This window comes from Ricinus communis, chromosome 3 (genome assembly GCF_019578655.1).
Source record: "Ricinus communis isolate WT05 ecotype wild-type chromosome 3, ASM1957865v1, whole genome shotgun sequence".
Classification (NCBI taxonomy): domain Eukaryota; kingdom Viridiplantae; phylum Streptophyta; class Magnoliopsida; order Malpighiales; family Euphorbiaceae; genus Ricinus; species Ricinus communis.
Window position 1 is genome coordinate 22,099,598 of NC_063258.1, and position 14,648 is coordinate 22,114,245.

The 14,648-nt window shown below is 33.6% G+C and overlaps 2 protein-coding genes across 3 annotated transcripts; one reads left to right on the forward strand and one right to left on the reverse strand.

The window, feature by feature from the left end:
- The first annotated feature begins 4,750 nt into the window (after window positions 1–4,750).
- Window positions 4,751–9,157, forward strand: LOC8277887 (RNA polymerase II C-terminal domain phosphatase-like 4). Of its 2 annotated transcripts, none has more exons than XM_002526164.4 (9): window positions 4,751–4,925; window positions 5,067–5,294; window positions 5,376–5,458; window positions 6,235–6,350; window positions 6,640–6,820; window positions 7,291–7,580; window positions 7,946–8,131; window positions 8,211–8,249; window positions 8,611–9,157. In XM_002526164.4, exons 2-9 carry the CDS (start codon window positions 5,071–5,073, stop codon window positions 8,926–8,928), a joined length of 1,437 nt encoding a protein of 478 aa, XP_002526210.1. In that variant the 5' UTR covers window positions 4,751–4,925; window positions 5,067–5,070; the 3' UTR covers window positions 8,929–9,157. The 2 variants fall into 2 exon arrangements, with proteins under 2 accessions (XP_002526210.1, XP_025014383.1); XM_025158615.2 differs by having other exon boundaries at window positions 4,770–4,925; window positions 5,071–5,294.
- Window positions 9,158–11,889: 2,732 nt separating this feature from the next.
- LOC8277886 (protein DETOXIFICATION 16) lies at window positions 11,890–14,430 on the reverse strand. Its single transcript, XM_002526163.4, has 8 exons — window positions 13,956–14,430; window positions 13,326–13,870; window positions 13,144–13,230; window positions 13,002–13,058; window positions 12,658–12,896; window positions 12,437–12,555; window positions 12,254–12,340; window positions 11,890–12,154 (listed from the first exon to the last, which is right to left on the reverse strand). The coding sequence occupies exons 1-8, from the start codon at window positions 14,223–14,225 to the stop codon at window positions 12,089–12,091; spliced, it is 1,470 nt and encodes a 489-aa protein (XP_002526209.1). The 5' UTR covers window positions 14,226–14,430; the 3' UTR covers window positions 11,890–12,088.
- Window positions 14,431–14,648: the final 218 nt, after the last annotated feature.

Sequence of the window (14,648 nt, forward strand, 5' to 3'; positions counted from 1 at the left end):
TAGCATTTTTTGTTTAATAAGTCATTTCCCCTCATCTTAAACAATGCTTAACTTAGGTCGACTAATCGAACCCCGGTGAGATAACTTTCTTAAAGATTGGTTGTCCTACTTACCATGTGCTTCCTCCAATACTAGAAGTGGGGCTGCCTTATATAGCCAAGCCCATTCCTCAACAAGCTAATTAGGGGAAGTTGAGGCAGTCTTTCTCTATTAAAAGAATTCAAGATATCGGGGTCCGGTCAAGGAAGTAGCAATAGTCGAAGTCAAAGTAGAAGGAGAACAAAATTCAAGTATTAAGCGAACTTTTACATACACTTGCTCTGGCTTCTTAACTTAAGAAAGATTGAGACTTTTAGACCAAGCTTTCAGCAAAAAAAAGCAATGGGCAGGCACTAGTTCCGGAATAGATATATGGAGAAATCATTGGTTATAACTCTAGATTTTATTGGAAAGGTGGTATTGGATGATCGTTGTTAGTTTAGGCATTCATCAAATAAATAACGCAATATAATGGGTATGATATAAATTTAGTAGTTTGATTGTAAACAAATTGTGATATAACCACTTCTTTTAGAAAAAAATTATTGTTCTTGACAAAAGAGATAGTATTCTTATTATAAGGTAGAAAATTTAAGTAAATATGGTTTTGACACAATAATATTGAAATAAAGTCTGTTACTTGTGTATGAAGTTATAGATAACTTTATGTGGAACAATGCTTGAAGTAAATATAAAAAAGAAAAAAGAGCAAGAAGAAAAGAGTATGATGATTAATTTTATTAGAAAGATTATTTGAATAATTATTTCTATTAATAATGGATGATTGTTGTTAGTTTAGGTATTCATCAAATAAGTAATGCAATATAATAGGTATGACATGAATTTGGTAGTCTGATTGTAAACAAATTGTGATATTATGACCATTTCTTTTTGAAAGAAATTTATTGTTCTTGAAAAAAAAGATAGTGCTCATGTTATAAGGTGGAAAATTTAAGTGAATCTGGTTTCGACATAACAATATTAAAATGAAGTCTATTACTTGTATATGAAGTTATAGATAACAGTATGTGGAACAATACTTGAAGTAAACATAGAGAAAAAGAGCAAAAAGAAAAAAGTATGATGATTAATTTCATTAGGAAGTTCATTTGAACAATTATTTCTATTGGTAATGGATGATTGTTGTTAGTTTAGGTATTCATTAAATATATAATGCAATATAATGGCTATGACATGAATTTGGTAGTCTGATTGGAGAGAAATTGTGATATGACCATTCTTTTTAAAAGAAATTTATTATTCTTGACAAAGAAGTTAGTATTCATGTTATAAGGTAGAAAATTTAAGTGAATTTAGTTTTGATACAACAATATTGAAATGAAGTTTATTACTTGTGTATGAAGTTATAGATAACATTATATGGAACAATACTTGAAGTAAACGTATAAAAGAAGAGCAACAAGAAAAAAGTATGATGATTAATTTTATATTTTAATGATTGAATATTAAATAAATAATAGTTTGTGAAAATTAATAAAAAATAATAAAAGTCTATCAATGTCTATAAAATTTTTTTGTAAGTAAATCATTCATAAATTCATGAATTTTAAAAAGTCATTTAAAGATTCATGAACTCTCTAGAAGTAATTCACTTAATATAAATTTTTAAAAGTCTTAATGAAATACACCTTCCTTAACTTATAACTTCACATAACCTTTTTTTCTTTTCCTTTTTTACTCATTTTTTTAATAATTTAAAAGAAAAGCTAATATTAAGAGGCTTTCGAGCCCAAATGATACAGAAAGATCCAATACAAATCAAACCTACTAAAAAACATAGACCTAAGGTCCAACTAAATTCTAACACTCACGTATAACATCAGCTTGAATAATTAGGTTTCACTTGCATTCATTTGTTTGTTATCACACGCATCGCCATCTCAATAATTAGGAGTTTATATGGTCCAAAATTATCAGCTAAGGTGGCTCTAAAGCTATATAAAAAAATTAAAGTAGCTAGGTGACTTGGTGGCTATAGATGCATCCAGCCTTTAAATCTTACTCTCAAGTTTTTAGAGTTACACTTAACTAAATCGAAAAAGTAAAATTTTGCTCTCACTATGAAAATAAATGGATGTGGCATTTTTCTAAAAATGGGAAGTATATAGATAAATCAGGTTATGAGATTGTTAGGTTCTTTAATATAAGCTCCTCAGTCTCTTAGGCCACCTTCTCATTAAAAAATGGCCTTGTCGAGAAACTGGAAGAAGTGGATGTTTGAAGAGGTCTTTGAAAGCTAGAGTTGCCTAGTAAAATCAAAATTTTTGTCTGGTGATTGCTCATTTGAGGCTTACCTATTGGAAAACAACTTCAACATAGAATCTTTAGAATATATAGTAGTTATAAAGTTTGTGGCCAGGAGGAATCTAGTGAACACATCTTTTTTGAGTGTCAGAAAGCTAGAGTTGTGTGGCTCTCCTCTCCTCTAGGGCTGCATTCAAACAGAATCATAGGATCCTCAACCGATGAGAAAGTGGCAGTCCCTCCTAACAAATACTGTTTTATTGGATAAAAAGTGAGCGGACTTTAATATTGGTTTGTCTTCCTGCCTGTTTTGGTTGTTATAGAAGGGTATGAATGCCTTGTTTATTCTGAAAGAATCCTTGGGATCTAAGAGATATAATGAATAATGCTAACCTGTTTTGGGAGCAAATCCAAGAGGTCCAAGGCCCTCTCACTCAGACGACTATTAATCTTGGTAAGCATACGTCTATCAAGAGTATGTGATAAGCTCTTTCTTGCTCTTTCATTAAGCTGACTATGATGCTGCACTTAGAACTAGTCAAGGAAGTGGTAGTGGCAAAGAATTAGAATGGAATAGTTATATGTGAGCATGCTAATCTCATTAACCACATCTCAACAATTGATCTCCTAAAAGCTTTAGCAATAAGAGAAATGATTTGTGTTGTCTGAAGGAAAGGGTTCAACCATGTCATTTTTGAGAGTGACGCTAAAAGCGTGGTTAATGCTGTAAAGAGGCTCACCTATCCTAGTAGCTCAGCACTACCGATTATAGAAGACATTAAGAAATTGGCTGCATCGATTTTCAGTATTTATGTTTTTATTTTTGTCAATTGTTCTCTTAATTGGACTGCCTATGAATTGGAAAGAAAAGTCCATTTGGATTTGTTGGTTATACTTTTATGGATTCTTTATTATTGTTGCAATGAATATTTGTAAAGTTTTTAGTTGGAAAAAAGATATTGGCTATGGTTATTATATTGAGTAGCTCTCTTATTGTATATACAAGCCTTTTTATAAATGAGTTTTCCATTTGTTCTAAAGTCTAACAATTTCTTTTGTCAATTAAGCCAAACTCCTAAAGGAGATTGAGGTAGGAAAAGTGCTTTCCAACTTTATTTTTTAGTTTGAATGATTTTTTAAATTTTGAAAATTACTTTTACTAAAAGCAGGTGAATGAATGTTTTTCCTAAAAGCAAGTTGAGGAAAAATAGTTTATAAAAAATTTTAAAAAGTTAAATATCAAATCAAAAATTTCCAAACCTATTTTTTAACACTCAACGACAATCCAAGAATAATTATACGTCAGCATTTTTAAATTCTATATTCATTAAAATATTAAAAATTAATATAAACATTTAGTTCCTGATTTAGTTAGATAAACTTTATATTAGGATTTAGATTTAATAAAAAAGTAAGAATATAGATTTTTTAGACAATTAATCCTTAATTTTGTTAATAAACCCTCAGTTCACACCATTTATATGAAATACGGAATAATTATAAAAATGGTGTATAAACTTGTTAAAATTTTACAATTAAGAGTTAAAACTTTTAAAAGTTATAATTTAGTGTGTGAAATCGGAAATTATTAATATTTAAGTGTACGGAACCTATAACCTATATAAAAAGTTAGATAATTATAAAAATGTATGTGAACTTGTTAAAATTTAACAATTAAATATTTAAAGTCTTAAAAGTTACAATCTAGTGTGTGAATTTAGTAAATACTTATAATTGAGTATATATAACAGGTCAATAATAATTACAGACTTATAATCTTAAAACATATATTATCCACTTAATAGATTGAAAAGAATAAAATGTCAAAAAAAGTCTTTAATAAGTATTTATTTTTAATAGATTAATACACCGTTTTTATTACCACAATTATTAAATTGTTTTCGCTCTATTCTCATAAATTTTTTTAAAGAAATCTCTATCCAACTTTGAGCGACACTTTATATTTTTCAATCCGTCACTATAAACATCTAAAATAAAATCGGTTATTGTTGAGGATGATAATTTTAACTATAATATTAATTACCAATATATCTCCTTATGACATGTATAGTATTTATTTATATATCTTTATAATTTTTATTGTGTATACGAAAAATTTACCATCTTTTATGTAAATATTATCTTTTACAATGAAAATGTAATATAGTTTCATTCGTCTACAAGTTAATAATTTTTAATTTTACACACTAAATTATAATTTTAAAAATTTAAACACTTTATTATTAAATTTTAAGAAACTGACACACTATTTTATAATAAATTGATATAAATAATCTGTAATCTGTTGTTGACCTGCTATATATATTTTATCATAAATATTTAATAAATTCATACACTAAATTATAATTTCTAAAAATTTAAACATTTAATTATCAAATCTTAATAAATTTAACACTGTTTTTATAATTATTTATATGAAAAACTACTCAACTGCATACCAGATACTCCTGAATAAAATAAATAAATAAATACTGAAATCCCCAGTGCCTCCTCCTCTCCTCGCTCGCTCAAACGACACCAGCGAATGGCGACGGCCACAAAACCCTTCTAAAAGCAGAGTAACCGCCGCTCATCTCTTGCTGTCTCTTTCCTTCGTCAAGGTATACTCTGTTTTTAGAGATTGTTAATTTTATTATATTATCACGAATTCAGATATCATGTGTATGAATTCTTTAATCAACTGCAATTGTTAGAACTAGTGGTCTTGAACACCTATTTAAGTTTATGATTTTAAATTTTAGACAGATGAGTCTAGTGACTGATTCACCGCTGCATTCATCGCATTCGTCAAGCAGCGATGATTTCGCAGCTCTTTTGGATGCTGAGTTGGATTCAAAATCATCATCTTCAGACTCATCACCTAAAGCAATTAAACATGATGATGCGAGTGATGCTAATGATGATGTTAACGAAGAAGAAGAAGAAGAAGAATCTGACAGTGATGATGATTCTGACATTGCAACCAATAGGTATGAGTGTTTTGTTTGTTAGGTTTCTTTGCGGAAATTGACTCATTACTATTTTATATTATATTATGAATCAATATGCAGGATTAAAAGATCTAGAGTGGAGACTTTGGAGAATGGTGAGAACCCTAAGGAATCAACTCGTGTATCTCTAGACCAAACCCTAGGTAATTATTTTTTTCTTAAGAAAATAAAAATGTGCTTAATTTTGTGAAAGCTAAAGCAAAGAAATGGAATCTTTGTATTGAATATTAATAATTAGTTGGTAACATCAAATTCATAATCCTGATTAATTTTGTATGTTTGAAAAATTGAACCAAGTAGCATTGAATTTGCAGTGATTATTTTACTGTTTGAGAACAACACAACTGTTTATCTATAGGAAACTTGTAATTAGTTGCTTTGCTTATACTGAAACCAACTAGTGGATGCTTGCTAAGATGTATGAGGCAAATAACACAGTTTGAGGGCTGCTTGAAGTAGTTTATAGTTACTTGACTTGGCAAATAGGTTTTGTTAGTTCCAAAGGTAGTTTAGTAGGCCAATAGTTAGTTAAGCTGTCATGTAAGTGTTGGATGTTGGACTCCATTTTCTACTATGGTGCACCGAATACCAGCTGGCATAAGCAGCTTATTAGCTGTAACTTTCTAATAGAAGTGAATGAAAATTTCATCTCAAAATTCTTTCTCATACTGTTCTCTCAGTCTTGTTCTCTCAGTCTCTTTCTTGCCCCTTACACCTTTAAATTAGGAATCTGTATTCTATGAAAGTAGGCAAATGGGGGTGCATACTTGCATTTTGGTTCAGACGGTTAGGTGTTTATGTTTCATTAAGCAGCAGCCTAAATGTTTATGAATTAATTTCTTTGTGATTGAGTTTGACTTAAAATTCTTATTTTGGTTGTTGACTTATAGTCGATTGCTTCTGATCCATTGTTATGCAGTAGCATCCTCAAGTAAGGTTGCATGCACACATCCAGGTTCATTTGGAGACATGTGTATACTTTGTGGGGAAAGGTTGATTGAGGAAACTGGCGTCACATTTGGATACATACACAAGGTATGCAATCTTTTTGAAGGACTAAAGATTATACATATAATTTGAAATAAAAGTTTGGTTCCTCTGCCCTTATTAATTCATCATTCGCTTAGATTTAGCTATCATAAATAGATTACCCCTTAATGTAATAAGGAGAAAAAAGAATGATTAAATTATAATATAGGTGCATTAGCAAATTTGGAAATATTGGGTTATTCGTGTGCATACAATCTTAGGGAATTTGTTTCAATTAGTGTTCTGTGTCTTTCTCATCTACTTCTTCTTAAGTAGAATTATAATGCTCTTGCAGGGGTTAAGGCTTGCTAATGATGAAATTGTGCGATTACGTAACACAGATATGAAGAATTTGCTACGACATAGAAAGCTTTACTTAGTCCTTGATCTAGATCATACACTGCTTAACTCTACTCAGCTCATGCATTTGACTGCAGAAGAGGAATATTTGAAGAGTCAAATAGATTCTATGCAAGGTATTTCTTTTAACTTTCACTTTGACTTGATAGTACTCCAGGAAACTTGAGTGAATATTAGAAAGTTGCCTTCTCCGTATAGGCCACTCTCTTTAGTAGCCAAGGTAGTTCTTTCTCATAGTGGAATTTATAATTCTTTTAACTTTGCTCTGGACCTGTAAATTAGAGGCGTATTCTCCCTTTAGGCATTTTGGAACTTGTAAATGGATGCATGTGTGTGTATGGCTGTTGCCAATCCTTTGCAATGTGCATCATAGACTATAGTCTTCTACTTGATGTTGTTTATTTTTCTGTTAGCAAATACTGCAAAGTGACTGGTGGGTTGTCCTGAAACTTTTATCTAGTTTGCATTTTGATTTATTATTGTACATTGGCTATTATATTTATTTTGACAAATTTTTTATTGATGTCTAATCCTCTTTCACAGTCTAGGCCTGTTGTTTGACTTTCTACTTGTGTAAAATGGCTAGATGTTTCAAATGGTAGCCTATTCATGGTGGACTTCATGCACATGATGACGAAGTTAAGGCCCTTTATACGCACATTTTTGAAAGAAGCAAGTCAGATGTTTGAGATGTACATATACACAATGGGTGACCGGGCATACGCGCTGGAGATGGCTAAGTTTCTTGACCCTGGAAGAGAGTACTTTAATGCTAGAGTCATTTCACGTGACGATGGCACTCAAAGACATCAAAAAGGTCTTGACATTGTGCTGGGACAAGAAAGTGCTGTTCTGATCCTTGATGATACAGAAAATGTTAGTGCAATAGCAAAATTAATCCTTATATTTGGTTTGCATACAATCTTGCTACTGATGTTATTGCATTTCAATGTGCTTTAAAAACATTTAGTTGTAGGTCAAATTGAAATAGATGGTCTAACTCAGCTCTCTTTAATCTGCTGCTGGTTTTTCTGGTTATAATCAGTTTATTAGTTGAATTCCATACTGTCGTGCCTCACAAATTTAGCAAAGATAACAAAGATTAACCAATAACTCAGCTGTCCATGATGCTTTACTACGTATTGACATATATGGTCCATTTTGCTTTCCTATCTTTGTAGTTAAAGTTATGCCCACTAAATATTAATACGTGTGCTTACAAGCTAGTTTTATTTCATTAGGCATGGACAAAGCATAAAGACAATTTGATATTGATGGAAAGATATCATTTCTTCGCTTCAAGTTGTCGCCAATTCGGCTTCGAGTGTAAATCTCTTTCGCAGTTGAAGAGTGATGAAAATGAGTCTGATGGAGCACTTGCATCAGTTCTCAAGGTCTTAAGGAGAATTCACCATATATTCTTTGATGTATGCTCTCTCTCTCCTATCTTTTTTATTATAACCACTTTTTGGGGCCTGATTTTAATGTACTTAGAACCTTTTGCAGGAACTAGAGGACGCCATTGATGGCAGAGATGTGAGGCAGGTAAAAGGGTCTAGTGAAATAAAGTTCTGCTTTTCAGATGTTAATCTTTGTTATCCTCTTGTTCCTCCTCAGATTGTTGGTTATGTGCATGTGTGCTCATGCGTGCACACTTGCAAAAGTCCAGCTTCGGAATGATGGTAGTTTTATTAGAGATAAAATGCCCTCAACTGATTCTCTCTTAAGGAACTTTCATTTCCTGGCCCTCTGCATAATGCTGTTCCAGAACTCCTTTTGCTTTCTTTCTGTCTCACTTCTTAAATTGTTAGTTGATTTCCATTCTGCAGATTTGTTGACTGCATTAGTGGTTTGGATGTTCTTGCATGGGTTAGTGTACTGATTACGTTTCCTATTTGTTCCTCAGGTTCTGAGTACTGTTCGTAAGGATGTTTTAAAAGGATGCAAAATTGTGTTTAGTCGAGTATTCCCTACTCAATTCCAGGCTGATAATCACCATCTGTGGAAGATGGCTGAGCAGTTGGGAGCCACATGCTCTAGAGAAGTTGACCCATCAGTTACACACGTGGTCTCAGCAGAAGCTGGTACAGAGAAGTCACGTTGGGCTCTGAAGAATGATAAGTTTCTGGTGCATCCACGGTGGATAGAGGCTACAAATTATATGTGGCAAAGGCAGCCTGAAGAGAATTTTTCTGTCAACCAACCAAAAATCAATAGTCAATAGGTCTTAACAGTTTTTCCAATTGTTGATAGCTTAGGGCCCTTTCCTCTCCAGCACCGTTGATCCGCTCCCTAACATTTTGCGACGCCATCCAAATTATCTGTGCTTAGTTATGTCTATAGGTAATGTAAAAAAGGATCAATTATTTCATAGAGTTGTGTAAAATCATCTTGATATGTTAATAGTTTGATTCGCTCTCATGATCATCCCTGGTGATTGATCAGTTTTCCAATGTTCGGTTCATAGTTTTATTGGTGAGTTTATAGTTATCGGACACAGTTGATCAGATATTAGCCAATGCTTTGGTAGAGGTTATGACTATTCCAACTGCCCAGGGTAATAATTGTTATTGGCGTGGTGCTTGTACAATTGCTGGCCAATGCCACTTTGATAAATTGTGAAAACATGTATATATTGCTCTATTTAGATCGTTCAGCAGCACTTCAGTATGGGTAAGTTTTCTATTCAGGCGCGGGTATCCAGCGTTGATGATTACAGATACTGCTGGACATCATATACTTATGTGAATTGAGTAATATTTTAGCATATATGTGATTCGATTATTATCTCTAAAAACCCCATAAATGTTCCTCCCAGAGGGCAACGGAATTAGTTAGGTTGAGAGACAACTGTTGGGTAGATTGCGGAAGTCAACCTGATTTGCTATCATTGGATTCAGGAATGACTATTGCATGTGATTATCGCTGGTAGCAATGAGAAAGCCTAAAGTTGGGGATTCTCGATCCCGGCATCAAGTTCTTCAAGTGGAGGAGGCACGTTTGATGTTTTAAAAGTTTGGGCAAGGCTAGGCACAAGGATTGGGTGTTGCTCTAATCCAGCCTAATGAGGCATCTGAGTTGGGCATGTCAAGGCAACGGTGGAAAATTAGCACAAGTCTAACAGAGGCATGGCATGGATATGTGAGGTATTGGATAACAAAGGTAATTTGGTATGCGAAGTCTCAGGTAATTCACCTTATGCTTTAGGATGCTTACTAGTTACAATAACCATTTTATTACTTTACAAGTCAGGATAACCATACATATATTACATTATGAGTTCACAGGATTTTTCCATATTGCTCCTATATCAGACATTACATGGATATTGGCTCTTCTAAATCTAAATTTTGTATGAAATCTTTTGCTGATTGAATCAGGCAATGAAAAGCATTAACACCTTAGTCGCACAACTGTATCCTTTTAATTTTGGATATAATTTTTTATTATTAAAATAAGCCGAAAGATCAAATTTCAAGATGCATCTCAATGTTTTTCTTGTTGAAAAATTTTATGAAGAAAACTCAGTAGGACAAAATCTTAGCAAGAAAAAGAGTGCACTTAAATTATATACAAAAAAACAAACTGGTTCTCTCAACCATTGAGAAACACAACTTAATAATCAGCCAATAAAAAAGTATGAAGCCAACCCTTTGTCCTCAAGCCAAACGAAAGTAACATTTCCATGAGGAGCAAGTGTATGTGCAACCCCAATACACCTGTGATTATATTGGCCCAAACCGAGTAAGATACATTACATTAGCTAGAACTCCAATATCATAAATAAATAATTAACCTTAACCTTATATTTTAGTAAGAGTCATTCCCTCGAGTCAAGCTCGCGACACTTTCAGCAGTCAGACCCAGCCCTCAACCTAATCAAACCCATAATCTCGTCCAAGTTACAAACATTCCCTGACAGCCAACAACTCCATAAATGGACTGCAAGCCCATATGCGCAGTGAAAAGATGCATGAACACGACGAGTCCATTCAATAGCCACATATTTGGCAATGCGATTGGGCAGGAATGCGACGAGGGAATGCCTTCTATAGAAAAAGAAAAAAAGCAATTAAGCGATTGGAAAGGGTACGTACTGGAGTGGGTACTTGGAGCAACCGAATCCACTGTCAAGCCAACATGATAACAAGTAGTTTAATTGGGTATGCCCCTCTCCTAACTAATTGGTCACAGGAAACGAGGCCCGGGAAATTTGATAACGAATTCAGTTCCAAAGAGAGAAAATGAGCTTCAATAAGTCTTGTAGAGCCATCATGAGCGAGAAAACACAACGTCATCCATCCATCTGAAAGAGTCTTGGATGATGAGACTCGACCCGAAATCCATATGGAAGGGGACTCCAAGGATCCGTGTAGATTTACACACTCTTGCCATCTACAATCTGAATTCTCAATCCCTAATTACTTCTCCAGATAAAAGATGGTATATGTTTAGGATAGATTGCGCCGAGGCGAAAATGGAAAACGCAACACTAAATGACAGGATACAGGAATACAAGATTTTCATAAAACACTAAGAAAAGGAATGCTATATATATATATATATATATGTGTTGTCATGATGACAGCTGACAAGTCGTACTGCCTCAAATATTCCTTCAAGTTCAAGCAATCGAAAACACATTGGCCCTGTTGAAGATCAGGCTGTAAAAACAATACATGCCTTTCCAAAAATGCAAGTTTGATTTACCTCTCTCATAATTGATTTGTGTGAAGTATTAAAATGGAAGGCTCTGATGGTGGGTTGCTAAACTTGTCTCCTCCCGAGTTTGTCTATAGTGGTCAGGCTCATCAAACAGGATTCTCTGTTGCCAAGAAATAACATAAATGGAAAAAAAAAATACACGAGTTGAAGACACAAATATTGCCAAATTTTCTCTATAGTTATTAAATTTTCTTCATTTCATAGTTCTGCTTTTGCATGTCTTATAATTGTTGCATTGCATTCCAAGCTTGGGGGCATGGACAGAAATTTTATATAATTAGAATGAATTTGATGCAGTACTTTTTCTTTTCAATTACTAAACTTGATATATACAGAAATCTCAAGTCATTGAAATTTTCAATTTTCTAGTGATAATAAAGGATGAATACATCTTAATAGTGGGTTTTTTAGGATGACTCCATTCGTAGTAGTGTTTAAACAAAAGTATCATTGCTAATTATTTAGCTAAAAGAAAGTTCTCCTGTCATTTTTGTATTTCAACTGTACAAGAGTGATATTCATGGGAATTTGATTCAACAGCATTAACAATATTCTTGTGCATGGTTTTTCTCCTGTTACATTCTTTGTTTCAATGATCCAAAATTGAGATTCTTGAGAATTTTATTTCAACAATGAAGTTGTTTTATATTTGTCATATTCTATGACAATGCATCAGCATCTCTGATGACCATTGCACTACCTACCCTATCCTTAGCTTGCCTTGCCTGCAAAAGAATGGAAAATAGGAACATCAAATGAGGTATTAAAACATTATATGACATGCACATTGTATAATGTATCAGAGAAATTGAAGCAGTATATACTTGTTTCTCCCAGTCAATGTAAAAAATTATGATTGAAAGAGAAGTTGCTTGCACAAACATTGCCACTGTAATTCCAATCCAGAGACCCTGTTAATCACATTTCAGATAAAAAAGAATCTTCAGTTTTGTTGCTTTCTAGTAAGGAGGGTATAAAAATTGAAGAATATAGGATCCTGAAGCTACCTTCCCTCCAATATGGTATACAAAACCTAATACTACAGCACAAGGAATTCCAACTAGGTAATAAGCTCCCAAATTAACATATGCCCCAACCTTTTGCAACCCACATCCTCTGCAAGTCCCTGAAATTGTCAATTGTGGTCGTGAGTAGAACCAATACCAAGATTGTAGTATGTTCCAGCTCAAGGTGTTGTGATTTAATAGAGCCATAAGATGACGCATACCTGAAAGCACAGTTTGAAAACCATTGATCAAGTGGGACACAGCAAGCGGTGGCATCATTTCTCCTACATAATTTACCACTCTTCTTTCCTTGCTAAACAAGTAGCCCCAAACCTTTTGACCTGAGACCATGATAGTAGCAACAAGAATGCCTTCTGCTATAACCATTATCACCACAGCATATACTGCTAGACGCGCTGATTGCGGTCGCCCAGCACCCAATTCATTTGAAACCCTTGTACTATTCAAGGCACCAAGAAGAATTTGAAACGATGAAAATAAACAAAAGGCCTTGTATAGATGAATATGTAATGATAATTTAACATCAAATTAAGATTAGATGCACCTTACAGCACCACTGAGGCCAAACTGTATCATGTAAGTCATCATGTGCATGTTAAAGCTGAAAGTATACAAAAACCTGGTCAGTAAAATGCTTGTCGCCGCTGAACATATTATATGGTATATAATTAAGGAAAGTCTTGAACCTGATTGACAGGACTGATGCTTCCAGTTTTGGGTTTGGAAGAAGACCAGATAACAGAACAACTATCTCAAGTGACCACACTTCCAAGCTGGTTCAAGCCATGAAATTAATATAGTAAATATTATAGGAATGTTAATTTCTGAAGAAGTTGATGCTAAATTGAAGTCAGAAATTGCCGATCACCTAAGCATTATGGTTGCAGGAATTGCCAATTTTAGAAACTTGGGAATTCCATGTAACGCTTCCTTTGAAAAACCTGTCCAAGTTTCCTTAAATGATGGAGATAACCTGACATAAGCTATTAGCAGCAACGATATGATCCAGTAAGAAATAGTGTTTGCTAATGCAGCTCCCCTATTTCTCAATTCAGATTTAAAAACTAGAAGCCAGCAAATGGGGATATGGAGTGCTGTAGCAATTCCTGCACTAATCATCACGGCAACTACTTTACTTTGTGTTTGTAAGAATCTGATATGACATTCCAGGATTGAAATACCGGAAAATCCAGGTAATAGGAAACGAGCATATTTTCCAGCCTCATCTGCAATTTCAGGATTCTGTCTGGCAAATTTGAGAATGTCAGCAGAAAAGGCAAATAAAATTCCTATTGGGATGCTCATGACAAGAAGTACAAGCATTCCCCTCTGTAAATGTACGCCAAGCAAGTGATACTGTTTTGCTCCATAAGACTGACCGGAGAAAGTCTCTAACGCACTTCCCATTCCTCTCTTTGTCACAATAACAAAGAAATTAAAGGTTACGAATGTGAAAGAAAATCATAAATAAATTGTGATGAAGAACTAATAGTCTTACCAACAAGGTGTAGCCTGCCATTGAAGCAAAGGAAGTGGCAATTGAAGCACCCGAAAGAGCAAGCTCTCCAAGATGACCAACAAAAATTAAGCAAATCATCTGTATAAACCCCAAACAGAAGAATACTGATATTAGAGGTCCTGCTAACAGAAGCTGCTGCTTCATCTCCATAAGAAATTCCTTTCTGCTGAATCTAATTTTTGATTCACAAGTAATTTTCCGAGTTGCATTAGGTGTTTGAGGGCACGATTCATGTTTTTCTACATCCATTTTCGTACTCTTTTTCCTTTCTTTTCTTACAGTAACATGTATGTATATGCAGAAAGCTTCTGACCACACTGATACTAAGCTAAAACTATTAGATGCTATGTGTTTAGCTGACACGGAATGCAATAAAAAAGAATACAATTCCAGTGCTTTACAGTTTTGCACCACTAATTATCAACGCCAACTACCCATTACATTTAGTTGAATAATTTAAGAAAAGAAGATAAAGAAAAGGATAAAAGAAAAATAAACCCATCAACCTTTATAGTCTTCTTAACTTATCAAATAAAAAGTAATAATTGATCCCATGTTTTATGTTCACTTCAATAAATTATCAAATATATTCATTGTTGTGGCGGCGATGCCAGAACCTGTGCCCTATTATTTGTTTCTTTTAATTATTATTATTAGAATGTTTAAGAGAGT